Below are 26,805 nucleotides of genomic sequence, written 5' to 3' on the forward strand. Positions count from 1 at the left end.
GGCGTATAGAGTCTGGCCTCAGAACCGATAGCCGCCAACAACACCTCGACCCTGGTAACCGAGCGTGGCCACATACCCCAAGTTCAGGCTGAGAAATACCTGACGCCTCACTTTCCGCCTGAACGGACGGCTGTTTCCCCCGCGCTTCTCTTCATATTCACGTGTTGGAGATGGAGGTACCGGCCCGTCGGTGAAATATGCCACTATCAGGCTCTTGCACAATGAACAAGAAGTACCCTTGAGGCGAGAACAGTCGATGCATGGATGGTTTGGCTGAGTTCCGAATGGACAACAGCCGGACCTTCGGATCCTGCACCTTTTCTGCCGCCTCTTCCCATGTATCTGCACACTGTGCCTAACAACTTGATGGGAATCAGCTATTTGCTGAATCACGAGTGTAGGTCTCTGATACGCGAGATGTTGTGTACAAGTTGTCCTGTGCGTTTCAACATGGGCCATGGCCATCCTTTGCCTGCCGCCGTGACCACGCAGTTCAAGTTGAGCATTATTCATCGGGCATTAAGTTTTGCTATCTCATCCTGTGTGCAAGGTATCTCGTTTGTCGCTATGAAATCTTTTTCCCTACTCTTCCCGATTCCATGAAGGGGTGACCTGACTAACAGATCTTATCACTCCACCCATAGTCACGGAATCCGTTGAGTTCACTTATATCTTTCCTGCTTACACAAACTTCAAATCTCAAAGGTCCAAGACCTCGTGCCAATCATCTTATTTTTCCTGATACTGTCCCATGCGAGTTAGGTTCCCTTTTAGGTAGCATGCCATGCGCTTTTACAATACCATCCACCTGTCAAACTGTCATCCAAGGTATGATTTGATGCTCAATTCTCCGCCACTTGAAGATCTTGTCGATCGAAGTAACGAAAGACACAGTACTTCCTTGCGCTTATACAATGTAACTCTCCAAGGCCTCAGTTGTAGCCGGTAAGAGATAAAAACGTGGCCGTGGAACCGCTGCATCGACGGCCGGGCCGTGCCTGAAATAGATGATGTCTCGGATTCATGCGAGACTTTGTTTAACAGAGACGATCGTGGGATTCTCAACGTGTGAGATGCTGAAAGTGAATCTGAGAGGTGACACAGGATAAGACGCATTGGTCGATACCTAACATAGCCTACTGAATCGAACTGCTTTACAACTAACTAAATCTCTCATGTTCCACTCGTGTCCTACAGTTTCTTATCTGAGCACACACCTTGCTGCGCATCGTTTCCTTCTCCTCCTGTAACGCTCTCGAATCCTGAACCCACCACTCAACGCCTGAGGATACAGCCACGGCCCAACTACCAGTCTTGAACTCATCCTATTATTCGTCGTCATCATCATCATGGGCATCTTTTCCTAGAGATCGCCATCGCCATCGCTACGCCATCCCCAGCTGCACTAGGACTGGCTGTTCCAGCCAACCCAGCTTCGCGGCATGACGCGCCAGATCTTGACCTCTCCGCTACGAAGGTCGTCAAGCTTGAAGCTCTCTACCTTAACCTTCTTACTCTCGCGGCCTTGCTCCCATGCGCGCACCTTCTTCTTGGTGCCATCCCACTCAGATACTACAGCGACGTGGTCCGGTTTGCCCACCTCGGCAGAGTACTTTGCGTGCATAGGACCATGCTTGCCTTGGAACTTGGCGTTGCGGATTGTAATGATGTCGCCAGCACGGATCACGTCGTTCTGTTGAGTTGATGCATTGGCCATGTTTGAATAGACAAGGGCACCATAGGCACGAGTGCCAACAGGAGGAAGAGCATCCTTATAAGGCTTGAGAAGTTCTAGAACAAGACCTTGAGGAGTGCCGTCCGCGACAACAGAGTCTTTCTTGGCAGCTACAGCCGTCGAGATGTGGCGACCAAATCGCTCATAAAACTCTTCCATCTGATCCTGGCGGAGGGGACGCGGCGGGGGCTCGTGACGTTGCTCAAGTTGAACATCCGATGCATTGTAGGGGTCGTATCGAATTGTCAAGAAGGTTTGTGAGTAATCTTGATATAAGATAAAGATTTCGCGAGTTATCGTCGTTTGTTGGCCGCCATTGGTAGATGTCGACTCTTCAGCCTCGAAGTAAATATCTTTACGTCCCTGGAGAACGGGAGGTACTTGGTTAGATTGCTTCCACCAGCCACTCTGGATAGCCAGGTCTAAGTCATTCGCAATAAAACCTGACTCCATCGACATTGATGGTCGGTGGACATCCATAGATCGTCTGTTTCCGGCGGCAGCCCTCGAAATGTCTAAAGATTGTCGCCCTGAGGTGCGACCTGCAGGCACACCTGGAGGAGGGGGGGGTCTTCGATCTATCGGAGAAGTAACAGACGGCGATTGGGGGAAGATACCCTCCTCTTCAATCTTGGGCGTTCTGGGGGCATAACCGTGTCCTCCAGGAGGTGCTGAATAATTGTAGGGATCATAGTCTTCTTCCAGGCGCGGCGACTGAGGCGGTTGAGGAGGAAGTAGACCTGCAGGAGGGGGAGGGGGAGGTGCCGCGCGTGGCACGTCAATAGACTGTCGCTTGTTATCCGTAGGTGGAGGCGGTGGAGGAGCAGCGCGAGGTGTATCAATTGATTGCCGCTTATTCTCAGGAGGCGGCTGCGAAGGGACAGGCGGCGGAACAGCTCTGGGGGCCGTGCTTGTGGGAATAGGGGGTGGTAGTTTAGGAGGAGCATCGGAGACTGGCGATAGAATAGTGTTATCTTCAAGGCTTGATTCACGGGCGTGTGACTTGAGAGCGTCTTTATGGGGGACTGAAGAAGCAATATCCGTATCGTAATCGCCCTCATACTCGGTAAGTTCCTCAGCTTCTTCTTCGCCAGCCTGAGGAGGTCCCCTGGTATGTTGTGCCTGAGAGTCTTGGGTGGACTGTCGACGAAGACCACCTGGTGGAGGCGGAGGAGGCGGCCGACTCTGTGTTGGTGGAGCTGGTGCAGATCCAGGAATAGGTGGTGGCAGTCGACTTAATCTATTGCTAGCATTGGATTTAGGAGATGTAGGACTGAACTCCTCGCGGGTAGGGGACAGTGGTGGCGATCTCGCAGGCAAGTGAGGGGGCTGAACTGGCGGCGGTGCCATAGGAGGAGACCTTGCGGCAGCTACAGGGCCTTCTCGGTCGCTATCACGGCCACCAGAGAGCTCATCGCCCGACTGGGATCCTTCGGACTGAGACTTCGCATCGGCGGGAGGTGCGGGAGGAGGAGGCCGAGCTGGAACTAATGAGTATCATGATCTTTTTTAAATAGGCGTTAACTTACATTCGGATGGCACAGGGGGAGGCGCTCCTCGACTGCCAGGAATAGGAGGAGGGCCTGCTGGATCTCGAGGAGGAACTGAGTGACGGTTAGCATCCAAATTACCTAAGATCTTGATATCTGATGGTACATACTTGTAGGTGCAGCGTGAGGGGCAGGAGTAATGTCACTCTCTGCCTCCTCCTCTGCCATCTCTGCGTGCTCTGGAACTCGGGGTGGCTGAGACGGCACAGGAGGTGGTGGCGCTCGGGCAGCTGGTTCATATTCCTCAGGACGGGATGGCTCCTCAGGCTTACTTGGGCCGCCAAATCCAGGCAAGGCCATCATAGTAGGAACGGGTGGTGCAGCATGGCTTGTTGGCGATGCCTCCTCGACAGTTTCGTCGATCGATGTTCGCTCTGGCTTTGGGGCCTTCTTCTTTTTGGGAGGCGGCGCTGGCGCAGGCATAGGGGCACCAAACATACCATGGAAACCCATACCACCACTCATCTTGGCCATTCTCGCCCGTAACTCCTCTTTACGCCTGACTTCAGGATCCATCTCCTCCTCCTCCTCTTCCTCTTCCTCTTCCTCTTCCTCTTCCGCTTCCTCGCTATCCTCCTTTCTTGATGTTGATGCCTCGGGAGGAGGACCGGCGTGTATAGGCAATGCAGGTGCTCGCGGTGCGTTCCTAGCCACACCATCACTATCATCCCGCTCCGTTAAGTCATCATTGCCTTCGGTTGTGTCACCTGCGCCAGACATATCCGCCTCATTACCATCATGGACAGGTTCCACGGCAGGTCCCTTGGAAGACCTTCGGCGTGGAGGTGGTGGCATGCGATTTTGTCGTGGCTCGTCCATAGATGTTCTGGCATCAGTATCCTGGGTGTCTCTGCGCTCAAGAGGAGCATGAGGTTCTTGAGGTGAAGCCTCCGCCTCAACCGGGGTATCAATATGCCCGACGCTCTCACGTTTCTTCTGAGGCTTTTTCGGTTTCTCCTTCTTGGCAGCAGCATCGGCATGTCGTGCCGCTTGCTCCTGCTGCTGCTTTTGAAGCAGTGCAATGCGCTCCTTTAAACTTGTAGGCTTAGGTTGATCTTCATCTTCGCCACCCTGACCTTCACTTGGTACAAGCCCGGCCCTCTCGGCCTGTCCTTGGGTTTCTGCCTCCCGTTCCTTGATTTCAGGGTCCTCGTCGCGCCGATACACCTTGGCGGTTGGGGTCTGCTGCGGTGGGGGTATGAAAGCATTGCGACTGGGAGGAGGAGCCACAAACGGCTTCTTTATAAAACCTGTACCTGAGCCAGCCAGACCACTTGGCTTAAAGGGCGCAACAGGAGGCGCCGCGGGCTTGTTAAACGCCGCAATGCGATCCTTGAACGAGCTAGCAGAAGGCTTCTCTGCCTTGGGGGGAGGCCCGGAGGGCTTGGGCTTTGGCGAAGCGGCAGCCGGAGCTTGAGGAGCGGGGACTGGAGGCTCGGGCTTAGGAACTGCAACAGACGGGGGAGCTGTAGCCTGGACGGGTTCGGCGGGCTTTGAAGGAACAGGCTCCGGGACGGCCGGGGCAGCCGGTTCGGGAGCAGAATGCTTATGTACGGGTTCATGGGCTTCTTCGATCTCGGGCTCAGGTTCGGGCGCGGGGATTGAAGGAGCCTCTTGCTGAACAGGTGGCGGTGGGGGAGAAGCGATATCTTCGGTGGGTTGAGCAGGTTCGGGCTCTTTCTTAGTACGGGTTCGAGCTGGACGAGGAGGTGCGGTAGGCTCAAACTTCTCGACAAAGTTTCGAGGGAAAATACCCTCTTGCTTCACGCCGTGGTCGTCGACATATTCCCCGCCATACCAGTCGGCGTCCTCCTCATCAGTAACAGTGATGACCTGGCCGATACTAAAGTTGAGGTCGTCCTCATGAGGCGATGAGTACTCGTAAATGGCCTTGACTCTGAATGGCGCGGCCATTTTTGCTGGTGATTGATCCTCTGGAAGCTCTCTTGCAGGACAAACGCTGCCCGAGGCTGGGATCAAAGCTTCTCTGGGCGTGTGGCTGTATGGAGCAACAAGGTTATAGTACGTGGATTAGGTATTCGTAGGCTAGTAGGTCAACAGCTTGCTTGCTTGCTCGCTCGCTTGGTTGAGTGTGGGGCACGACAGGGGGGCGTCGTCAGCCTGTGGGATCAAGTGAGGCGGGGGAGGATATAGTGATGAGTTGTTTGAAGGCGCAGTCTATGTAGGAAGGCGATTGCTCGGTTTTTAATATGCGATAGGAAGTATTAAGTGGGAATGGATGCTCGGATCCTCAAGAGGAAAAGCATGAGAGAGATGAGATGCAGGTTGCAAGGAGGCGGGTGGTGTTTAGCGGAGCATAGGCCTGGAGCTGGGGCGTTTGTCGACGTCAGCGCTATGAGCCCGTCACTCCGTCCATCTCACGACTAAAAGTGTTAGGCGCGTGGACGATGGTACTTCCAGTTTAGCTGGGAGGGAAGTTTCCAGTTCAGTTATAGTCGGTTGGTGCCTAGTTCCGATGATGGTCGGTCATGACTTTCACGATAAGACTTACGTTTGCTTCTTCAGGGTAGTGAATGACAGTGATGTAAGACAGGCAACAGAGCCTATAAAATTGGGGAAGCAATCATGAGTTGATTTTGGGTGCATTGGCATCGCATTGCGCTTTATCTTTAATTCGCGGGGTCGTACGTTAGTTATCTCTTACTATGGCCGAACAGCCCGAAACGAAGGCTCAAGGCATGACAACATGGGGTAGTAGAAACACTGGCTGGGCTTCTAAAACAAACTCCCTAACCAATTGTCCATGCGTTGTATCAAGTATGAACAAACACTGGCCTGTCATACTTTGAAACCATTGCTTATACCGTTTCTGTCATATAAATGTAACCAGATGAAAAAAGTGACTGACTGCTCTTTGTTTGTGCTACAGTGCATCATCATATGGATCCATGATGGAGAGACTTGATGGAAAGACTCGATTCTTGTTTGATTGGTTGACTGGACTTTTCAAGGTCCCGAGACCGTCATTAAAACATTCACTACCAGACTATTCTCAAGTACCAACCTACATTCGTTATTTTGTCATCAGCCGATAAGGTCCAATCGTTCTTCTGGCAGTCTCCCCTCCTTCAGTGGATTGCCACTTGTAAAACAGAAGCTAGCAGAGGTTGCGGGGCCATTTCTGGATCTTTCTGAGCTCCAAGTTCGAGTTGAGTTGGGATCAGTATTACACATCCTTTTCTCAAGATCATAATCCTCATTCATCATGGCCTCAGCGTCTAAACAACCCCCAAAGGGTATTCTCAAGAAGCCCAAGTCCATCAAAGAACGAAATGCCGACCCTAGAGAAATCGCCATAGAGCATGCCAAGATCATCCAGCATCGTAAAGACCTTGAAGCAGAAATCCTCGACAGCTTGGTCATCCTCTCCGAATACCCTCTCGCTCGCGAACCACCTCACAATGCCTCCAACCCTTCTCCATCCGATGTCGCCGACTTCAAGGCTCATGTGCGACTCTTTCAACCTTCAGACTACGACGACCTCGTTATCGAGCGCAATGTGAACGAGCTTTGCGGTTACACACTCTGCTCGCGACCACGACGGAATACGGGTCCTGGCGGTCAGTGGAAGATTTCCAACGGGAATATTATGAAGCGGGAGGACCTAGAAAAGTGGTGCTCCAACCAATGCGCCCGTCGCGCTCTTTACGTCAAGGTGCAGCTCAACGAGACAGCTGCCTGGGAACGGGCAGGTATCCCAGATATTGAGATCGATTTACTCGACGAGGACAAATCGAAGGAAACAGAGGTCGACCGAGCTGCCCGAGAGTTTGGTCAGCTCAAGCTCGAAGAGCAAAGACAAGCAGCTCGAGATGAGGCCGCCCTTGCTCTTGAGCGAGGTGAACCAGATGCATCGCAAAGCAAGAGCAAGAAGATGAATATCACACTGAAGGAGAATGATCCTAAAGCGCCATCCACTGCGTCTGACAAACCAGAAGTCTACGATGACGAACATTTACTTGTCGAGGGCTACAGAACAAAACTCAACCTGGAGGATAAGAAAAAGGACTGATGAAATCATGTTTTAGGTGTTTGTAGCATTTATTCGAAGATAGGCGTTGGGCGACTCGTGTAGCACAAGCAGGGCCATAATAAGGATAGGAAGATACCCCATCATGATACCCGCAAATACTTGTCGCATCGATGTAGACAACAGTATCACAGTCCCTCGGCTCAGTTCCTGAAACGTGCGAACTGGCCTTGGACAAGGTCATATTCACAGAAGCGAAGAGAGTAATTGGCGATCAAGCGTCATCTCTGGAGACATCCAGAGAATCGGCGACACCTTGGGGGGTCGAAAGATCTTTCTTTGAGACCTATGCACTCACTGTCCTAAGACGCCAAGTAGTGAAACCCTGTAAATGCCAGACACCCATCATAATAATCCCAAATACCATTTTTTTAGTCACGGCGAGGGCGGTCGCCGTATCGTCGTCCACCACGCTCGGGAACCTGCTGCTGAGTGACGGGGATGACGTTGACGGGGATAGACTCGAACTGCATTTATTGTTAACATCTCGTCCAGTTTGTTCGAATCTCGTAAGGGCACATACGCCAAGGTGCTTGAGGAGATCCTTGGTCTCGCCATCGACGTCGAGCTGGCCGCTCTCGGAGTTCTGGGTGAAGTCCAGAGCAGAGACCTCAGGAACGTACTGATCCTTGCGCTCACGCTCCTCCTCCTGAAGCTTGAAGGAGATACCGCGGACGGGTCCACGCTGAATTCGCTTCATCAAGTGGGTAGTGTAGCCGGCAATCTATAATAATCCTGAATTAGTCGCTGCCCTCGGTGGTTTTTCGTCGAGCCGGTATTTCTAACCTTGTTGCGGAGGCGCTTGGAAGCAATGATAGCGATCTCATCACAGATACGCTTGTTGGTCTCGAAGTCCAGGGTGAGCTTGGGATAGTAACGCTCAATGATGACCTTGGCGGACTTCTTGACAGTCTTGGTGCGAACGCGACCCATTTTGGCGGTATTGGACTGTTGAACGTTGGGCGATAGGTTTGAAGAAAGTCGCTGGTATGAGATTTCCGCTACAGCTAGAATTTTGGTGTTGAGTGGGTGGGTCGCTCCTTCTTCGATTTAGGGCTTCGCAAAAATCACGTGGGTGTGTAGCAAATCATTTCTGCTTAGCTAATAGACCTTTGAGTGAGTGAAACTGCTGCATGATTGGCTAAGAATGTTATGCATTTAGGCAAACTTGCATCCATTTTCATAACATCTTTGAAGTGTAAGTCTTCATGACAGACCGACAGATGTAACTTGGGTAATTGCTTCATTTCTATTTGTACAGTTGTTTGGTACATATCTTCTCTAAATATCAGAGAAAACAAATGACATCGATATACATTGCCTCAGCCCTTGTCCATAACTCATGGACTCTATTGCTGGTTGTCGTTATCAAGGCCGTAGTTCTTGGAGCTGCTCACAGCATCATTTTCGGGAGTAGAAGCAGTGTCATCACCAATAAGCTCATTAGCGACACGCTCGGTTCTCCAAGGATCAGCTTCGTCGCTCGTTCTCTTGAGTGTTTGCTTTGTCGCATTGTACACCTTAGCACGGCCCTGAGCTTCTCTAGCAACAAGCTGGGCCTCAGTGTTGGCTTCTCGGAGTTGCAGCACGACCTTTCCACTAGGGTCGACTGTTGCAGTCTCAGGGCTGACATATGCCTTGGCACCACCAAAGGTTGTTGTGTCAAGATGTGTAATACCAGTAAGCATCTTCTTGTTCTGCGAAACCCTGTGACGGGAGTCTCTGGTATTGAACTCGTTGTCTCCTGGGGGAGAGTCGGCCACGAAACCACCAACACCAAGTTTGGCAGGTGATGGGCCTTGCCTGGGGTAAACTACTCGAGCGAGCGTAGGAGTGCGCTGCTTTTGAGGTCCGTAGACAGGATGGTTCTCCATGTAGGAGTTTGTCCTCAGATAACTAATACCAGCAGAGGGATGGCTAGGAGGAGGCCCAGACTTTCCGTAAGGACTCTCAGCAGCCGCATTCTCTCCCGCGGCGAGGAAGGTCTGGATAATGCCAACAGGCTGGCCAAGAGGAGCAAGGTCAAGGAACTTGGAGACTAGGCCGTACAGTGTAGCACGGTCACTTCGCAAAGCGCGCACATAGTCTGTAAACTGATCCTCGGTGATGTCTGAAGCCTGGATTTTGTTTGGCGCGGTGTTGCCCTGCTCCATGGCAGCCGTGGCTCGTTTGGAGTTTAGAGATTCAGCAAGTCTCTTTTTGAGCAGCTGTCTGAACTCGGCTCGCTTAGGTCGTACTTTCTTGTTGAGATATCCGATAAAGGCACCCTCAGTCATCCTAGCCAGCCACGGTCCCTGGAACTTCCATCGCTTGTCATCAATTCGTCCTTTACGATACTCGGTAAAATCGAGGTCCTCCTCAAAAACGGATTTTCGCCAAGCATCATTTCTCACAGATATGCCGCTTTTCTCGTTTCCTTTGGGGATCGAAAGGGGAATGCGCATTTCCTGGAACTTCTCGAGAGAAAGAGTATGGTCGGCAGCAGAAGCGAAATCAGTAACGCTTTCGATAGAATCGACCTGGTTGACTCGGATCAGGGGTGTTGAGGTCGTTAAGGTGGACTTGAGAGGGAATGGTCGCTTGAAGCCCCAGTCACCCTTTTCCCGAGACGAAAGAGGCGATGTGATGGACTGGTACTGCGGGTATTGTCGTGTCATCGTGGGAGACTTGTGATCGCCAATGTGCAAGTTTGTCGACTGAGGCTCGGGTAATGGCTTTGGGAGGGAGAATAGTCGAGAAGATCTCAACAATGCCCCTCCGGGCGAAACAGCGCGACTCCCCATTTCGACTCAGAGACCGTTTGGCGAGCTCAGTTGGCTTGCCGTTCTGGTATCTTCGTGACGGGCAGTACCCAGGCGTACAGCATGAAGTCGACAAAAATTCGCTGGAGGTTGAAGCTTGTGCGGGATCTACCGATAATGGCCCGGAGAGCGTCTCATTGGCCAATCAGCTCAGCGCCTGGAACTTCTTCTGACAGCACTGAGCCCCACTGAAACCCTGTCTCTCATCGATACAACTTCCATTTTATTGAAAAACCCAGTCAAGCGACTAACACGACGAAGAGGAGAAGAGCGTTGTCTTATTTTTCTTCTTTCATTGTGACACATTTGGGTTAAAGCAGATGCAAGCGATTAAGAGAATGGCGTCATCATCAAACATTTACAAGTCACCTGCCTTGACGCACGAGCTTGTCGCAAAATGCTCCGTGAGTCTTACAGTGGTGATGGCTTCACTTAGCCGTCGAAGCCAGGGTCGAAGGGTCTAAGACTGATACACATATTTCAACGTAGACAACAAGAGCTCGGGCATCAATATTGACTCTTCCTCATGGCGTCGTACAGCTTCCTATGTTCATGCCAGTTGCAACTCAAGCGTCTCTAAAGGGCATTACCCCTGAACAGCTTGAAGAGACTGGTTGTCGGTTATGTCTAAACAACACATATCACCTCGGCTTGAAACCAGGACAAGAGGTCTTGGATGCGATAGGTGGAGCGCATAAACTCCAAGGATGGAACCACAACATTCTGACTGACAGTGGAGGGCAAGTCTTCCTCTATATTGGTGAGAATATTCCAAACTAACATTGACTCATAGATTTCAAATGGTCAGTTTGCTCAAGCTTGCAACCATCACTGAGAAAGGTGTCGAATTTCTGAGCCCTCATGATGGAACACCCATGCTACTTACTCCGGAGCATTCCATGTCACTGCAAAACAGCATCGGCAGCGACATTATGATGCAGCTGGACGATGTCCTTGTCACAACCTCTCCTGACAAGGCACGTATGCGCGAGGCCATGGAGCGAAGTGTGCGATGGTTGGATCGATGCATCGCAGCTCACAAGAAACCGGAGTCCCAAAATCTCTTCTGCATTATTCAGGGAGGTCTTGATCTCGATATGCGACGAGAATGCTGTCGCGAGATGCTGGCCCGTGATACCCCAGGCATCGCCATTGGTGGATTGAGTGGTGGTGAGGCCAAGGCTGATTATTGCAGAGTTGTAGCAGCTTGCACAGAACTGCTCCCTGACCTGAAGCCGCGATACGTCATGGGTATTGGCTACCCTGAAGATCTGGTCGTGAGCGTTGCGCTGGGAGCCGACATGTTCGATTGTGTGTGGCCAACAAGAACAGCCCGATTTGGCAATGCAGTTACAAAACATGGCGTCTTGAACATCCGCAACAAGAAATACGCTACTGATTTCGGGCCTGTCGAGGAGGGTTGCAACTGCATGGTCTGCAAGCCAATCGCTGATGGAGGGATGGGTGTCACTCGGGCATTTGTCCACCACAACGCCTCAAAAGAGACGGTAGCGGCGCACCTGCTGACCATTCACAATGTCTATTATCAACTGAACCTTATGCGACAAATAAGGGAGGCCATTATGGAGGATCGATTCCCTACATTCGTGCGACAGTTCTTTGCTTGGCTTTATGCGGATAAAACAGAGTATCCCGAATGGGCAGTTGGAGCATTGAAGGGGGTCAACATCGATTTATCGGAATAAAAGCATATGCAGCAATTAAGAGGCGTTGGTAAAAAGTGAATTATGGATAACGAATATGATTCTATATACGAAAGCGCTTCAAATGCCAACAAGGATATCCTGATAAGACTGCGCATTGTTCACGAGTTTCCCTACAGCATTTCATTAAATAACCCGGATAAGTCGTTAGATCCACCACGTCTTCCCGGAAACGGAAACTCATTAATAAACTCCATCGCTTCTCGGTTCAATCGTCATAAGAGCTCTTACAGAGCAATAGTCAGAGCAGCAACGGCAGCGAGGACAGCACCGAAGCCAACACGAGCTGAAGAAGCGCTGTTACCGCTGTCGGTGCTGGAAGGCTGAGCAGGAACAGTGACTGTGACGGGGCCCATGTTCTGTTCGCTAGTGGAGGCATCGTTGTCAGAGGCGCCAGTCTGGCGAGAACCGGAGTCCTCGGTGGTGTTGGCCTCGTCGGTCTCGCTGGACCCAGAGTCTTGAGTGCGGGTGACAGAGGGGGAGCATACGTCGTCGAAGCGGTCGCAGAAAGTAGCAAGGTTCTTGGCGACTATTGTTGGGTTAGTTCAGGCTCGGATTGTTTCAAGTGACACACATACCAGAGTAGGCGGTCTTGGGCTCGCCTGTTCGCGCCCAGTCAGCACAAGTGGAAGCATACTTGTCGAGCTCATCGGTCCAGGTTCGGCGGGAACCAGATCCACGGCAGCTTATAAAATGTCAGTCTGTGTCAATTTCCGTGTAAGTGAATAACTTACCAGTAGCACTCGGCCTGCTCTCTGGGAGGAAGCTCAGTGAATTGGCGATCCTCAGCTGTGCAAGAAGTGAAGATATCGAGCATGTATAAACAGGCTGCAGCGTATGTCTGCTCAGCAGGGCTGGTGGCAGAGGTAATGGTAGAGAGATCTTCATCATCTGAAGTTGCTGTAGGACGGCTATCGCTGGCAGAACCACCAGAACCGCCGGTACATCTGGCGTTCAATCTGCAAGCGCTGTACAGAGTGCCATAAGCTAAAACAGCTTGTTAGCACATTTTCCTCCCCTGGTAACTAGAAGAAAAACTCACCTTCGTATTGAGAGGTGTTCTCGGGAGCCTCATCCTCGAGGTAGTTGGAGCAGACTGAGTAAAGAGGAGCAGCGTTACTGCGTCCATCACAGCATGCGCAAGCAACGAGGGCTGAAGGATCAGCAGTCGCAGCAGCGTCGAGACCACCAACAGAAGAAACACAGTCCTGGACAATTCCAACAGCTTGCTGGCAGGTCGAGTATTCGGGGTCGCTAGGGTTGATGGCGTTGTTCTGGAAGACATGAGGACCCAGACCGAGGGCAGCAAAGGGCATCGATGTGATCTGAGCAGCGGCACCGCTGGCCAGGACGGAAAGAACAGCACCCTTCATTGTGAGAATTGGGTATTCGAGATTTGAAACTGGTGAAAGTCGAATGTCTTGAGGCAATGTTAGGGGTCGATGTCAGGTCCAAGGCAAGACAGTCACTTCTACAGATGAATATGAGCGAAAAACAGCAATTCCTTCCAAAAGCAATCCTCGGGGATGATGGGCCGACAGTCGGGAATTTATTCACGACGCCGACCTGAGCTGAACAGAGCTTCCCTTTCCTTTCCAGGGTCGGGCTCATCGCCTCGCTCGATTGACAAACACAGACTCCAGACATACAGGACGCTAGGAAACTTGCGGACAGGGTGATAAGCTAGCTCCGGGCTTCACGCAGCCACGAGGCAGAGTCTCCAGGTGTTCTGGGCCAAGATGACCAATTAGCAAGAGCGCCATGGTGCGGCTGAGATGTGATTAGCAGGATCTCTCTGAATTGCACGCAGAAATTTGGTGGTCAACGTCCGTCGCCTCTTAGACGCAGAGCTACAACGGGATGGACGCTGGAGGCGGACCGGGGGTGCCCTGCAACTGGGGACGATTCACGAAAGAGGAGTGGAGGAAAAAGCCACTCGGGTTGAGATGTTCTCTGAGCTAGCCCAGATAAAGTCGACAAGGCTTTGCAAGGGCTTCAGGTGGCCCCAGCAAAAAGAACCCAGCACGTCCACCCAAGGACGTTGAAAGTCAGGACGATGAGAGTCTGGGAGAGATTGCAATGCCGTTTTCCGCTCGCATTGTCTGGGCAGACGTCAACAATGTGTTTGAATGTGCAGGCTTGGCAGATCAAGGGTATCGATTTGCTAGTGCTGTGTCTCCTCACAGAAAAAGAGAGAAGTGTAAGGGGCCCGCATCGCACAGCATCTTTTGGCGTTTTTGTGAGCACATCGTTGGATAGAGCCTAGAGGATGTACGCCCCTGCCGATGGGCGAGATCATGGCTGCATCATTAGCAGCAATATCGATGAATATGTACTATTACTCGGTGGTTTGACCAGAGGAGAATATTTGAAGATCAGCCTTGATCCAGATTCGAAGCTTCAGTTTCATACCAGCATATGTCATAGATCCAGCGAAGACATTCCTCGGCCTGAAGCTGGTATGGATGGACATGACCTCGTAAATCGCTCAGCCCTGTTTGTGATGCAAGGTACTATGTATTTAACCATTTAGTCATAACGGGAAGTTTATTTTAAAGCTCATTTTGTTGCTGACCACTAACAATGAGGTGGTACGGATACTCGGAGCTCATTTTTAGATCAGAGGCGGTTGCTTGCAGCATGTGTCACTCACTCTCAATTCAGTCTACTGAAGCCTAATCGGAGTTGTCGGCATCTCATCATCAGTTCAGTTTTCCCCTCACAATCGTTTGGATGTCTGCAAGTTGGGATGAGAAGAGACAAACAGCGGCTTTCATCCGCATCCCAGTATAGTAGCGCATCCTTCAAAACGCCCGACCAAGCGGAAACAAAGTCAGGCCAGGTTCAAGCAAGTCAGCCTAGCGAAAGAGACAGGACCGTCGATAGTGGACCAGAAATGTCTCGGCAACATGGGGTGATTGGGACCGGGGTCATTTTAAATGTGAGGGGTCCAGTTGTCAAGGGCCACGAGGGACCTTGATTGAAGAAAAAATGAATTTCCGTGACTGGAGAAAACTCGCTGTTTTTGTTAGCGGTGAGTCCAACGTTTCGTTTCTTGCTCGCCCAGGTTACTCAGTTGAGCTTGGGTCAACGCATCCATGTCACTCTGGGCTTGGGCTTGAGTGCATACATGATTTCTATAGCCGTGATTCTAGACTTGGCCGACATAACGGCAAAGTGCTGTCTGTTCAATGGTGTCTGTGAGATTGTGTCATTGGCAACCATTTGATCTCGTATTCTTGAGCCGTTGACTCTAAATACTGGGGACGAAAGACAATGAGCTGTTTTGTTTATTGGACATTCAGCTGGTAATCAAGCATATTGATAAGCTTCGATCAAGATCTGGTAAGTAATTTATCGCCGACTTTAATTTATCTGATCCTTCAGAGCTTCCGAACCAACAGTCTGAGCACATGCACCCTACAGAACAGAAACCAACAATGCACACACGGATATAAGTCCTGGGTTTATTCGCGAATCACCGCTCCTGGGTATACCACTGCTCCTATGAAACTTTGACATGTGCAATATGTGAATCACTATATGTTATATAGATCGTATTATTATTCTAGGCCTGATAGACGTTATCCCTTAGTATGATCTCATAGTCAGAGAGCGCTCAGCAGTCGGAATTCGAGAAGTTTGCTGCCGTTCTGTGCGACAAACATTCAGGGGTTGATGAACTGTTACCGTAACTACGGATACCTGCCTGTCTTTTCAATCTTGTCATTTTGTATTCCGCTCACGATAGACTTTGCTGTGGGTTAAAAGACCCGAGAAATTTCTCCTTAATGTCGCTATAACAAAATACAATCTCGCTCAGTTATCTGCTCTATTTCTTATAAACGACGTGAACCCCTCCGATTGGAAGTGTAGCTCACTGTTATTTACTAGCACGCCTAATGCGGTAATGTCCAAAACACAACAGCGTCATAAACTTCTACCACGTGACCCTAACGCGTTACTCCAGACGCGATCTGGTCCCTGAACAAGGGGGCAAAGACGTCACCCACCGACATCCACATATCGATCACAAAAGGGTTCAAGCCCAAGCACAAGCCTTAGACTTAGAGGACCTGCAGCTGGAGCTATTCCAAAGGCGACCAAAGGGGCCAGTTGGCTCTGACTTTACCTCGTCTTTGCCCCATACCTCAACTTACTTACCTCCACTACCGTGATCAACCCCGCTACTCTTTGTTTCCTACCATTTCGTCTTATCGATATTCCTCATCCGTCGACTTCAGCCTCATGGCTTCGCCAAACCGCCCATCGCTGTCGGTTCGGCGGCAGTCTTCCGCACGGAACCTCAAACAGCCCGAACATGACGACTTGACTCAGTCTTTGAACCAACTCTCTATCTCCACCTCGCCCGGCCGAGCTCCGTCCCGCCTCTCCTCCGAACCAGCGTCTCCCTTCCGCCCATCGGGTCGTCGCACTTCACAGTCGCCCGCACCAAATGCTCGAGCTCTGTCCCGTAGCCCGTCCCGGAGCCGCGAAGCTTCTCGGGACACACCCACACTACTACGAAAGGCGTCTATGAATTCGTTGCGCTCCTCTAATGGTATCGGCCCCGGTTCGACCCCTTCGAGACGTTCTAGCGTGGTGCATCATATATCACCAACTCAGGCCAAGTCGCCTCTATCATCTACTCCTCCTGTGCTGGAGAAACCTCGACCAACTGCGATTTCCATTGCACATGACAATCTGAGCGACGAGCTGCAGGCGCATCATGGCGCAACATCCACTCGCCCAACCCAGATGATCGTATTGCTAAATGATGCCGTCTATGGACATCGCTTCTCCCGACCCCGAACTTCTCGTGCCGCTCTTAGTACTATCGTCGAACGTCCAGAAAGAATTAAGGCTGCCGTGTTGGGTATATCTGCAGCGTATGTCCGCCTGGGTGGAAGACACTCTGAAGGCGAATACCCACTTCACCCAAAGAGAGAGGCTGAGGATATCCATGGCATTCCATTCCGGATACAGAAGACGGAACGTAGACTTTCTCTCTTGTCACCAGCTGTAGTTAATGTGCATGGGACAAAATGGATGGAAGAGCTCAAGATGATGTGTGATGCAGCCGAATCGAAACTTGCAATGGGGGGAAAGGAACTACAGAGGCCACAGATGAACAGAGGGGCTGAGAAAGCTGACAAGTTCCACGAAGGCGATCTCTACCTTTGCTCAGAGTCTCTGAACGCCATGGAAGGTGCTCTGGGAGCTGTTTGCGAAGCCATCGACACTGTTTTTGGTCCCGGACCTCAGCGGGCCTTCGTTGGCGTGCGACCTCCCGGTCATCATTGTTCCGCCTCCTATCCTTCGGGCTTCTGCTGGGTCAACAATGTTCATGTTGGTATCATGCATGCGGCTCTGAACCATGGGCTCACGCATGCTGCTATCATTGACTTTGATCTTCACCATGGTGATGGTTCTCAAGCTATTACATGGCAGCACAATTCTCGAGGAAACAATGCTGCCAAGAATGCGGCAGCATGGAAGAAGTCTTCAATTGGCTACTTCAGCTTGCACGACATCAACTCGTATCCGTGTGAAATGGGCGACGAAGAAAAGGTTAGGAGCGCCAGTATCTGTATCGACAATGCACACGGACAGACAGTTTGGAATGTCCATCTGGAGCCTTGGAAGTCCGAGGAGGAATTCTGGAAACTCTACGAGACCAGGTATATTGTGCTCTTGGACAAGGTTAGAAACTATCTCAGGAACCAGGCGGAGCGATTAAGAGAATCAAACTTGCCTCCAAAGGCTGCCATCTTCTTCTCTGCTGGCTTTGATGCCAGTGAATGGGAGAGCGCAGGAATGCAGCGTCACAAGGTCAACGTGCCGACAGAGTTTTATGCCCGTATTGCCCAGGATGTCGTCAAATTGGCGGCTGAAGAGGGACTTCACGTTGATGGTCGAGTTATCAGCGTGCTAGAAGGCGGCTATAGCGATCGAGCTTTGTGCTCTGGTATCCTAAGTCATCTCAGTGGACTCGCTGGAGATCAAACTTACGCTCAAGAGCCAGACAATGTTGGCCGTCTTGGTGTCGAAATGGGGCAGAAGATTGGATCCCTTTCAGGAGAAACGTCATACAGTTTCGAGCAAAAGCCGTCATTGGACTCCGTTCATGCTTACGACCCATCATGGTGGTCGCCATCCCTTTTGGATGAGCTCGAGGCTTTGATGGAGGTTCCAAATGGTCCAGCCAAGAAGCCACAGAGCGCTACCCTTCCAACCTACTTCTCACCAACACAGGCATCAACGGCTAAGGTCTCAGATCCCATCAAGATGCGACGTAGTTTGTCCAATTTGGGTGCGTCTATGACCAGGCCTCCATCACCACCTCCGCCAGAAGTTCCTTGGGCCATTGCAGCCCATGAGCTCAGCAAGCTCCTGATTCCCTCTAGTCGTCAAACCGATAGCTGCAAGCCTGAGGAACTGAATGCAGAGGCAAGTAAAGCGAGACGAGATCGCCAATCAATAATCATGGGCATTGACCCAAATCCTCCTGCTATCTCTTCTTCGCGTCCAACTTCTCGCATGTCTTTACGTGAGAGACGAGCCAAGGCAGCACCTCCTGATCCAACTACTGAAAAGGCACCCACAAGCCGCAGAAGAACAATGGGCGCTGCTCCCATCTCTTCGGACAAGGTTGGTTATAGACTGTCATGTAATGAAGCAAAGCTAACTTCTCCAAAGGCGGTTGCGCGCGGTATTCCCTCGAGAACGAATAGCGGTGAGCCGGCAGTGAGGAGGACCAGTCGTCGTCTTAGTGAGATCCCGCCATCCCTCACAACAAGAGATGTATCACCAGGCGAAGCAGATCAGCCTGAGGTGGTGGAGCACGCTCGTACAGTCCCCAACTCACCCATGGCTACGAAATCTGTTGCCAGCACCAATCCTCCAGTCAAGAAGGCAAGGAATTCTACCGCCCCTCGCAAGGAGCCTGCACCCAGAGCACCTCGGGGTACCAAGAAAGCTACTACTACCGCTGGCCCTTCGCGACCTGCCACAGCTACACAGAAAGCCAAGTCGCCAGCCAAGGCTTCGAAGAAGGACGGTGCATCTGGCACGGGTGGCGATGACATTGACAACATCACCTCTGGTATGAAGAAGATTCGTATCAACTTGATCACCCAGTCTCAGAAGGACGCCAAAGAGCGAGCTCGCCTTGAAGCTGAGAAAGCCAAGGGCAAAGAATCTTCTATCACATACAAGCCTGCCACAGCATCTTCCAGTACTGAGCACTCATCATCAGCCGCTAACCATGATCAAACCTCCATCAGTGCTTCCGTCGAGACGCAAGACATCTCTCCTACTCAACCTGCACCGGGCAATGCCCGCATCCCTTCACCGCCTACCACTGCCTCTTCGAGCAGAATTATGTCTCCCTCACAAGAGCAATACGCTTTTGAATCCACTGCGCAAGTCACTCAGCTGATGTCTCCTCCCCTGAGTTCTCCTGCCATCCCCTCTGTTTCCGTACACCCTAGCACGGATGCAGATGATATCTTTGTTCCTTACCAACCCGAAGGCCCTGCGCCTGAGCCCGTTGCTCAAAGCGAGCCTTTGAAGTGGCTTCCACCTAACGTACCAACTCCATCTGAGCAAACGCCTGTCGCGACACCTAGCCCGGCCAAGAAGAGCAATCTTTTCCAATACACTTCCGGTATTCCATTTGCCCCTCGCCCGGGACAGGGAGCCAATGAGCCCAAGGCCGCAGAGCAGGGTGTTAAGCCAGAGCCAAACCCGCCGAATCCTATCGAGGAGATTCCGGAGACGCCTCAGCATTAAAGATGCTGCTACTTCTGTTGGACATTTGTTCTTCTGATATATGGCGAATGGCTGTCAGATCTTTCACATCACTGCTCTGGAGAGTAGGATACAAGTGGGAGATGATGCCCGAGTTTTGTTGCCATGGTGTTTCTTTTTCTATCAGAGCTTTACAACACATCCTTCTCATGTCTGGATGTAGTCTTCTTCTTCTTCTTCGCGATACCCTATTCCTCTTCCTTCTGGATCAGACCTCTTCTTGTCTTGCTCTATAGTTCTAGTCCTGTTTAATCTATGACTTTATGGCTTTCTATTCTAAACCAATAGCCCGACCATATGTATCTTTTATGGGAAATTCTCACGGAACGCACTCAGAGGAACACTGACTTCCTCAACAGTAGCTCTCGTCGTTCCATCCACGCCAGAGTTAGGTGTTCTCTTGAGACACCAAACCTCCTTGACGCCCAGACTCTCGAGATAAGTAACTGTTCGGGCATAGTTGGTGGCAACTTGTGCGATACCATGACTGTCATCGCAGAAAGTGAACTTTCCTCCCATCTTAATCCATTCCTGTGACTAGTTAGCTTTTACTCGGGTATATCCCACATGATGAGATGGTGTCAACTTACCTCGGCAATTATCCTACCAGGATAAGGTTCAGCAAGTCCCTTTCTCAGTCCCGCGCTGTTGACCTCAAGCCATCCATCCTGTTCCCTCGCAAGAGCCAGATTTCGCAGAATGCGCTCCCAGACGCCCTTCCACTGCCGAACATCCCGGGCTGGATCCTCGCTCATCAACCGCACGAGATCAAAGTGTCCTACAACGCGCGGGCGCAGCTCCTTAAGCATGTCGTACTGAAGATCGTAGTAATCCTCATAGAGCGATTCTTCGGTCTTGCGACTGCTTGCGTCGCGGGCTGTGGCAAACATCTCCTTGTTGTAGTCAATGGGAGTGTTATGGACATAATGCACTGAGCCGATGAAGTAATCAACGATAGGATGCTCAGCGAGTTTGCGAACGTGTGCTGCGCAGTTTGGACGGATGAACTCAGCCTCAAAGCCAATGAGGATGTGAATTTGTGAGGCATACTCGCGCTGAAGACGTTGAGCTTCCACGAGGTATGCTTCATGACGAGGAGGAAGAGCTTCTAGAGCAGCTTGAGGGTTATCGAGCTGTGTTATGTCAGACAGTGTATGACTGATAAGCTAGATGGTGATACAAACCTCTTCGGGATAGAGATCGCGTAGATCATAGCGAGGCATGTGCTCTGTGAACCCAATGGTCTTGTAACCAACAGAAATAGCATGTTTGACAATATCTTCGAGTTGGTCTTTGGCATGGCCAGGGCAGAACTCGCCAGAATGTGAGTGTAATGTAAACGCCATGATGTGTTGAATTGCGTATTAGACTGCGATGTGAAGATGAAAAGAAAAGATGGGGAAAGAGGAAGACAAACAGGAATCTCAGGTCACCAAATGCTTTTTAATTTGAAATTAACATCATCAGGAGTTACCATGTAAACGAGTGGTTGAGTTTTAAAGACTCATCAATTTCAAGACGCTTCAAACTTGATAAAACCATGGCTAAAGCTGGGCAGAGTCTCCACAATTCCCCAGTTTCTGGTTACTCAAATAGGCTTATTTTCAACACATGCACGAATACTCGATCACTACTTGCCAAGACATTTCCGAGCCTTGAAGAAGAGCTTGCACTTTTGCACTTCGTGTATTTACAAGATGATGCACCAATTTTAGCCCCTGACAAGTTCATGTACAGTTGTAGATATACCAACAAGTTCATAATTCCCAACCAATCGCTTCCTTCCAACGCCACGCATTCCCGAAATCCACTAACCAAGACTATATAATTCAAGATCCATACCGAGGGTATCACTCTACGACTTTTCATATGTCGCAACATCCCCGTAAGAGTATACCCCAGGCGCCATACTAATGTATCGCCCAGGAACCAATCCCCCGCTCTTATCAGCACTTGTTTGCGAGACCATTGGTGGTCTCGCTGCTTTTCCTTCGTCCTGCACGATCCCGATACCGTAGCTTCGGGTTCCCGCGGCCCCCTTACTCCATCCAAGATGGAACGTCCTCCGACGAAGGCATCGCGCTAAATCGTCATCTTCCATCCATTCTGCTCCGTCTGGTAAGCGCCACCACAGTGTTGAGTCTGCAAGAAGACTTGCTTGAGCGGCAATACTACCAGGGCTCTTGGTCAGAGTCCCACGAGATGCCGTACGTAGCGAAAGGAGTCCGAATGCGAGCGTAAAGCCTAGTAACCCGATGAGGACAAAGGTTTGCACACTTCCTTGCATCAGACGCGGGAGAACATAATCAACCGAGGCTGGAATGTCGGTTGGAGAATCATCACGAGCACGGAGCTTAGATGACAAGGGCTGTCGTATCAAGTCGCTATTGATTGCCTGCGCGGCAAGGATTCCATGCAGTTGGCGGATCGCTTGAGAAACTGAATTCTGTCTCTCAGGCATCGCAATACGCTCTAAAGTTGTTTGTAACCTTGAGAGCACCAAAGTACGGAAGAATGCATCGAGTCCGTTCATGGTTTTGTTATCAGCGCCAACGTTATCAAGTGCTTCATAAACACTCGTGATATCCGCCGTCACATCCGAAGGCGTCTCACTCGATGCATTCACAATGGGAATAGCATTCAAGTTGATGTACAGGTCCTCAGTGCGGAATGTTGTCAAGACATCAACCTCGACAACCGATTGATTGCACATCATGACAGAAATCATACCGTCATCTGAACAGCTACCCCAAATATACTTGATGGAGTATTTGGAGGAGAGTTGTGAGCATGAAGACGCAACAAGTGCAGTTCGAGATTGATCAGATCCGCAGATGGGTTGCTTTGTGGATCCTCCCAATGGTACACATTGCCAATCCACACCCTCACCTCCATACAGAGATATCGTCTCGCAGGTGAGCTTGCCCCTGAGGCTCGGGACTTTGGCCACAAGCTCCGTGTTTGGAAGTGGCCACTCGCTTGGGTGATCAATAAGCGAAACCGCTGGAAGAGCGACATCCTCCCATGTCCATCTCGGGTACTTGGGAGTTTCTCTCAGGAGCACATTTTCGATTGTATCGCTGTCGATGGCGGTGCTCAACGATTTAGTTGTCGATACAAACTGCGACTCTGGTCCAAGCTCCAGGTTGGCCCTTTGTGCCATCTGAGCAACAGCAAACAGTCCCGCAGTAAAGATTGGCATCAACCAGCCAAGCATCGAAGTGCATTTGGCAAGGAAAACGGCCCAATCTTGGTTCTTCATGGCCTTTCCAGCTGTATGCAAACCAAACTCGTTCATGTACGTCAGCCCCAAAGACTCCTGAAATCGGCATTTCGAGTTGGTGAGCTTCAAGAACGGGGCCAGGCGTCGGTTGTCGATATCGATTCGGGTCCAGAAGACGGCGAGAGCGGCAAAGATAATGGTTGGTAGACAGGTCCAAACAATGAATATGCTATCATCGACTTCTAGGCCATTTTCATTGCCTTTCAAGTTATAAATGACACAGATTCCAACAATCAACGCAACAGAAGTAGCAATACTGATGAGCTTGGTTCGGGTGACTTGTGTCCATGGCTGGTATGTCCCCGTGGCCTCCTCAGGTCGGTTGGAAGGATTCATGCCGAGGGCACCACTTCCTCCGCCATGTTGTCTCAGCTGAAACATTTCCTCAGGTCGACGTCCGGGTTGTGTGAGTTCTGTCGTATACCATGAGCCTGCCAGCCTACCAGCAACAGCATTCATATCTGCATGTCCAGTTCCGGATAGTCGTGAGAGAAATTGCTGGCTACTTGTTAGGAGTGCCGCAGTTCCGGCGGGGGAAGTAGGGTCTCGAGGCGCAATACCTCGAGGCGATGGTGCATGATACAACATAGGAAGAAGTACGCCAGAGATGATGAGGAAGACGCCAACCATAGCATGTAGGACGCCAAGCCTGGCTCGGAGTCTGGTAGTGCTGTCGACATAAATTTCAGCGTGAAAGACGGCAGTAGAAAGAACGATCTGAGCACGCAGGAGAAGCTTGATAACGATAGATGCAACGACGAGATGGTGGCGGTTTCGAAATGCTTTAGTTAATGCTTGAAAGCTCCCAAGGCTAGGATAGTCGAGTAGAATAGTTCGGTGAGCTTGCTTGCGGCGAGTTTCGTCAACAGTCGTTGGTCGGCGATCGAGAACAATCCATGGCATATAAAGCAATGCTTGAGCTTCGACTCGTGCCCATAGGATGGCCATAATAGAAACAACTTGGTATATGTGAGCACTTAGACGGACGAAGATCCCAACCACACAGAGTAAGGACCCTGACGATCACTCACCAACAACGGGTCCAAAAGTCCACAGACCCTTGAGGCTGCTGTCAACTTCATTATTGGAAAGCCACCACATCACTACCTCGCCAATTACAGCCAACATTATGGACGCGCCCATGAATGTGCTGGTTACTCTTCGGCGCAACCACCAAGGTCTCCAGCCGTTGTTGAGGGAGACCTCTGTAGCATCTAGATTATCGGTTCCACGGCTTGCATCGCCCCACGATCCAGGTGTATGAGGCGGCGTGTCAAAGTAAGGCGTCTCGAGAACTGTTTCCATCATATTTGATGCCTTGGTCGATAGTCGAGGGTCTGTGGCGGCTGTTGCTCCAGACATGCGCGGCGAGCTGAAGCCATCGCTGGTAGGAGAATTAGGGAATTGCCCCCTCTGTAGTGGACCTGGACTCGGCGGGTAGAATGGACTGAGAGGAAAGCCAGGACTCGAGGGACTGTTGAGAGATTGGAAACTGGCTGGACTGCGCGGACTTGAAGGGCTCCTCGGACCAGGTGATACCCTTGCGATGGGCGGCGAGAGAAGAGGTTGAGGAATTAGACGGGCTGTAGAGTTGGTAGGCTGTGAGGAAGGATGTCGGATATAACTAAGGCCAGATGATGATGCTGTGTATCTAGAGTCGTCGTATGGACCGACAACGATCTTGTCGCGATCGGCGTCAGACGGTGGCATACCCATGGAATTCCATGGTACAGCCATGTTTTGTCACTGCAGTGACTGAAGACCTATTAAGAGAAAGAGGAGAGTGAGAGAGGCTAAGTTAGGCCAGAAGCCTCAAGACATGATCCATATGGTGAACCTCGAGATGTGAGGTTATTCGGTGATTAGTAGTTGGTGATGATTAACTGTAGAAACGAATGACAGTATGAAACGAGCGTGGGTAGTAATCGAGAGAATGGACAAGGTAAAAAAAGGAAGGAATTAGGAATACATCAAGATATCAGAGGAAAGGAAAGAGCAAACGTCAGTCAGTCAGTCAGTCTAAATCGGCTCGTTGTAGCCGCGCCACGCCACTCTAGATCCTTTCGACCTACAAATACTACCTCCCCTCAAAAAGTCACCGTCACAACCTTCACGCCAAATAATGCATTTACATATTCAACTTAAGCGCCGCATTCTGGTGCTATATTGGGTCGATAGTCTCTGTATCCTCGTCCATAAACTGCTCTCAACCCCTGAAAAGGGCCCCTCACCTCCACCATCCGCGTACAAGAGCTTACATGCCATGTGCAAGAGGAGCAGTGCAATGCGACTCTAGCAGGATAGAACCAAACTAGTATTAGACAAGCTGACACTCACTAACAGGCTGATCTGATCGTTCCCTTCAGTTCAGTTCAGTTCAGCTCGGCATCTCCATCTTCAACTGAATCAACCATCCAAGGCTTACGCCATCAAACTTTTGGTCCACCGTTATAACCGCGCCGTTACCTGATCTAACTTCGGTACCTGCAGACTCGCTGAGCTAGCATCGTGAAAGCAAATCATTCATCGAAACCTAGACTGGTCTGATATCCCCTCTTCTTATTTTAGCTCACTGCCCCCCAGGCTCATAGAGGTGAAGCCGGAGTAGCCAAGCTTCGCTTCTTGTCTAGAACTCTTAGATGCAACTGTCTCCGGCGCTTGGCTATTTCTTAACTCCAAGAGTCCAATATAACTATGTTATCCTTTTTCTCCCACTTTCCTTCTTTTACCATTAATAACTTTTTCGATAGTTTGTGACGCCACGCGTGAAAATCTTCAAGACGGCCCCTGAACTCCGGATGAACGCAATGGGTTGCTAGTATTTATCAAGTTAGTAAAAGGAGACGAGAGGAACAAAAGAGAGCAAAAATCTCCGTAGTCTGCCCACGCAAGTTCAAGAAGCAGCTAAAGGGCCTCGACAGGGAATATGATATATCATGCGAGATACAGGGTTTGCACATGATGAGTCTGGACTCATCTTGATAATCAACCTGGCCTGGCTTGACAAGCCTGAATCCAAGAAGAGACGAGACAATGCTCCCAAGACTGAGAATCGAGTCTAACCAACCCCTGTCCTTGACCCCCAGTCCCCGAGCGCCGCACCGTTGGCGCCGTCGCCGTAGCGTGGCCGACCGTCAGGGTTTAATGCAAGGGGAAATTACTCTTTCGACAAGTCAATCGCCATATGCGGGAAGCCCGCTGCAAATGTCTTAGAAGCTCCGTCAAAAGGCGCTCATTTACACATGAAAAGTCTATTAGCGATAAAGTTGTACGTCACCAGGTATAGCTCAGCCAAGGATCATTCCATTAGACAGATCACGTAAAAATGGCCGTGATCAGCACGCAGACCATCTCGTCCGAGCAATCCGCGCCCAATAGACTCGGCATATCAGCCTTATCTAGACAACGATGTAACCTCTCAACACACCAAACCTGGCAAGCTGCACGCCAAAGGGGGATCACGAGCATCACGGGCCTAAATATGCACGCAAGATCATAGATGATTGTCAGGTTTAATCAAGAGAGCTGAAGCTACTGTAAGACGGGACAGACTAGTCAATGTTTGGAGATATCAATACGAACATTTGTATGAGACCGGCAAGACAGAGCATTCACAAGTATCCATTTCTTTCTTTAATTGGATTTCTTTGGTTTCTAACGTTTTGAAAAGTCTGAACAACACCACCGCTTCCCATCGCTCTCCTCAGAAGTGATAAAAGGCATACAAGTCATGGACCAAACACACCTAAAATAGTCCTGTTATATACAAGTTGACATGTATCCTATCATCCAGAACCTGCTCTCATTGTCTGCTGTCCCGTCCCGAAACGCCTGTCTAGATAGCCAAGC

General features: G+C 50.6%; 9 protein-coding genes across 9 annotated transcripts; 3 read left to right on the top strand and 6 right to left on the bottom strand.

Annotated features, from left to right (window-relative positions):
* Positions 1-1,260: 1,260 nt before the first annotated feature.
* Positions 1,261-5,531, bottom strand: FOBCDRAFT_296957 (uncharacterized protein). Its single transcript, XM_031188744.3, has 3 exons — positions 3,396-5,531; positions 3,265-3,339; positions 1,261-3,216 (listed from the first exon to the last, which is right to left on the bottom strand). The coding sequence occupies exons 1-3, from the start codon at positions 5,197-5,199 to the stop codon at positions 1,406-1,408; spliced, it is 3,690 nt and encodes a 1,229-aa protein (XP_031036009.2). The 5' UTR covers positions 5,200-5,531; the 3' UTR covers positions 1,261-1,405.
* Positions 5,532-6,272: 741 nt separating this feature from the next.
* FOBCDRAFT_229149 (Rtr1/RPAP2 family-domain-containing protein) lies at positions 6,273-7,418 on the top strand. The gene has a single exon (XM_031188743.3). It carries the CDS (start codon positions 6,512-6,514, stop codon positions 7,316-7,318), a length of 807 nt encoding a protein of 268 aa, XP_031036008.2. The 5' UTR covers positions 6,273-6,511; the 3' UTR covers positions 7,319-7,418.
* A 173-nt stretch (positions 7,419-7,591) lies between these two features.
* Positions 7,592-8,415, bottom strand: FOBCDRAFT_187572 (ribosomal protein S17e). The gene is made up of 3 exons (XM_031188742.3): positions 8,123-8,415; positions 7,860-8,060; positions 7,592-7,803 (listed from the first exon to the last, which is right to left on the bottom strand). Exons 1-3 carry the CDS (start codon positions 8,267-8,269, stop codon positions 7,708-7,710), a joined length of 444 nt encoding a protein of 147 aa, XP_031036007.1. The 5' UTR covers positions 8,270-8,415; the 3' UTR covers positions 7,592-7,707.
* Positions 8,416-10,222, bottom strand: FOBCDRAFT_229151 (mitochondrial ribosomal protein MRP51). Its single transcript, XM_031188741.3, has one exon. The coding sequence runs from the start codon at positions 10,117-10,119 to the stop codon at positions 8,686-8,688; it is 1,434 nt and encodes a 477-aa protein (XP_031036006.2). The 5' UTR covers positions 10,120-10,222; the 3' UTR covers positions 8,416-8,685.
* A 253-nt stretch (positions 10,223-10,475) lies between these two features.
* Positions 10,476-11,843, top strand: FOBCDRAFT_242558 (tRNA-guanine(15) transglycosylase-like protein; the record flags this gene model as incomplete). Its single annotated transcript, XM_031188740.3, has 3 exons — positions 10,476-10,541; positions 10,627-10,877; positions 10,931-11,843. The coding sequence occupies 3 exons, from the start codon at positions 10,476-10,478 to the stop codon at positions 11,841-11,843; spliced, it is 1,230 nt and encodes a 409-aa protein (XP_031036005.3).
* Positions 11,844-11,919: 76 nt separating this feature from the next.
* On the bottom strand, positions 11,920-13,341 carry FOBCDRAFT_47281 (uncharacterized protein). The gene is made up of 4 exons (XM_031188738.3): positions 12,904-13,341; positions 12,596-12,848; positions 12,440-12,546; positions 11,920-12,390 (listed from the first exon to the last, which is right to left on the bottom strand). Exons 1-4 carry the CDS (start codon positions 13,232-13,234, stop codon positions 12,089-12,091), a joined length of 993 nt encoding a protein of 330 aa, XP_031036003.2. The 5' UTR covers positions 13,235-13,341; the 3' UTR covers positions 11,920-12,088.
* Positions 13,342-16,109: 2,768 nt separating this feature from the next.
* Positions 16,110-19,655, top strand: FOBCDRAFT_142858 (uncharacterized protein; the record flags this gene model as incomplete). The annotated part of the gene is made up of 3 exons (XM_059608150.1): positions 16,110-18,512; positions 18,603-19,098; positions 19,291-19,655. 3 exons carry the CDS (start codon positions 16,110-16,112, stop codon positions 19,653-19,655), a joined length of 3,264 nt encoding a protein of 1,087 aa, XP_059465600.1.
* Positions 19,656-19,979: 324 nt separating this feature from the next.
* On the bottom strand, positions 19,980-21,041 carry FOBCDRAFT_296975 (Polymerase/histidinol phosphatase-like protein; the record flags this gene model as incomplete). Its single annotated transcript, XM_031188736.3, has 3 exons — positions 20,858-21,041; positions 20,264-20,806; positions 19,980-20,204 (listed from the first exon to the last, which is right to left on the bottom strand). Exons 1-3 carry the CDS (start codon positions 21,017-21,019, stop codon positions 19,980-19,982), a joined length of 930 nt encoding a protein of 309 aa, XP_031036001.2. The 5' UTR covers positions 21,020-21,041.
* Positions 21,042-21,307: 266 nt separating this feature from the next.
* Positions 21,308-25,014, bottom strand: FOBCDRAFT_229157 (uncharacterized protein). The gene is made up of 2 exons (XM_031188735.3): positions 23,988-25,014; positions 21,308-23,915 (listed from the first exon to the last, which is right to left on the bottom strand). Exons 1-2 carry the CDS (start codon positions 24,691-24,693, stop codon positions 21,529-21,531), a joined length of 3,093 nt encoding a protein of 1,030 aa, XP_031036000.2. The 5' UTR covers positions 24,694-25,014; the 3' UTR covers positions 21,308-21,528.
* Positions 25,015-26,805: the final 1,791 nt, after the last annotated feature.

This window comes from Fusarium oxysporum, chromosome VIII (genome assembly GCF_013085055.1).
Source record: "Fusarium oxysporum Fo47 chromosome VIII, complete sequence".
Lineage (NCBI taxonomy): Eukaryota > Fungi > Ascomycota > Sordariomycetes > Hypocreales > Nectriaceae > Fusarium > Fusarium oxysporum.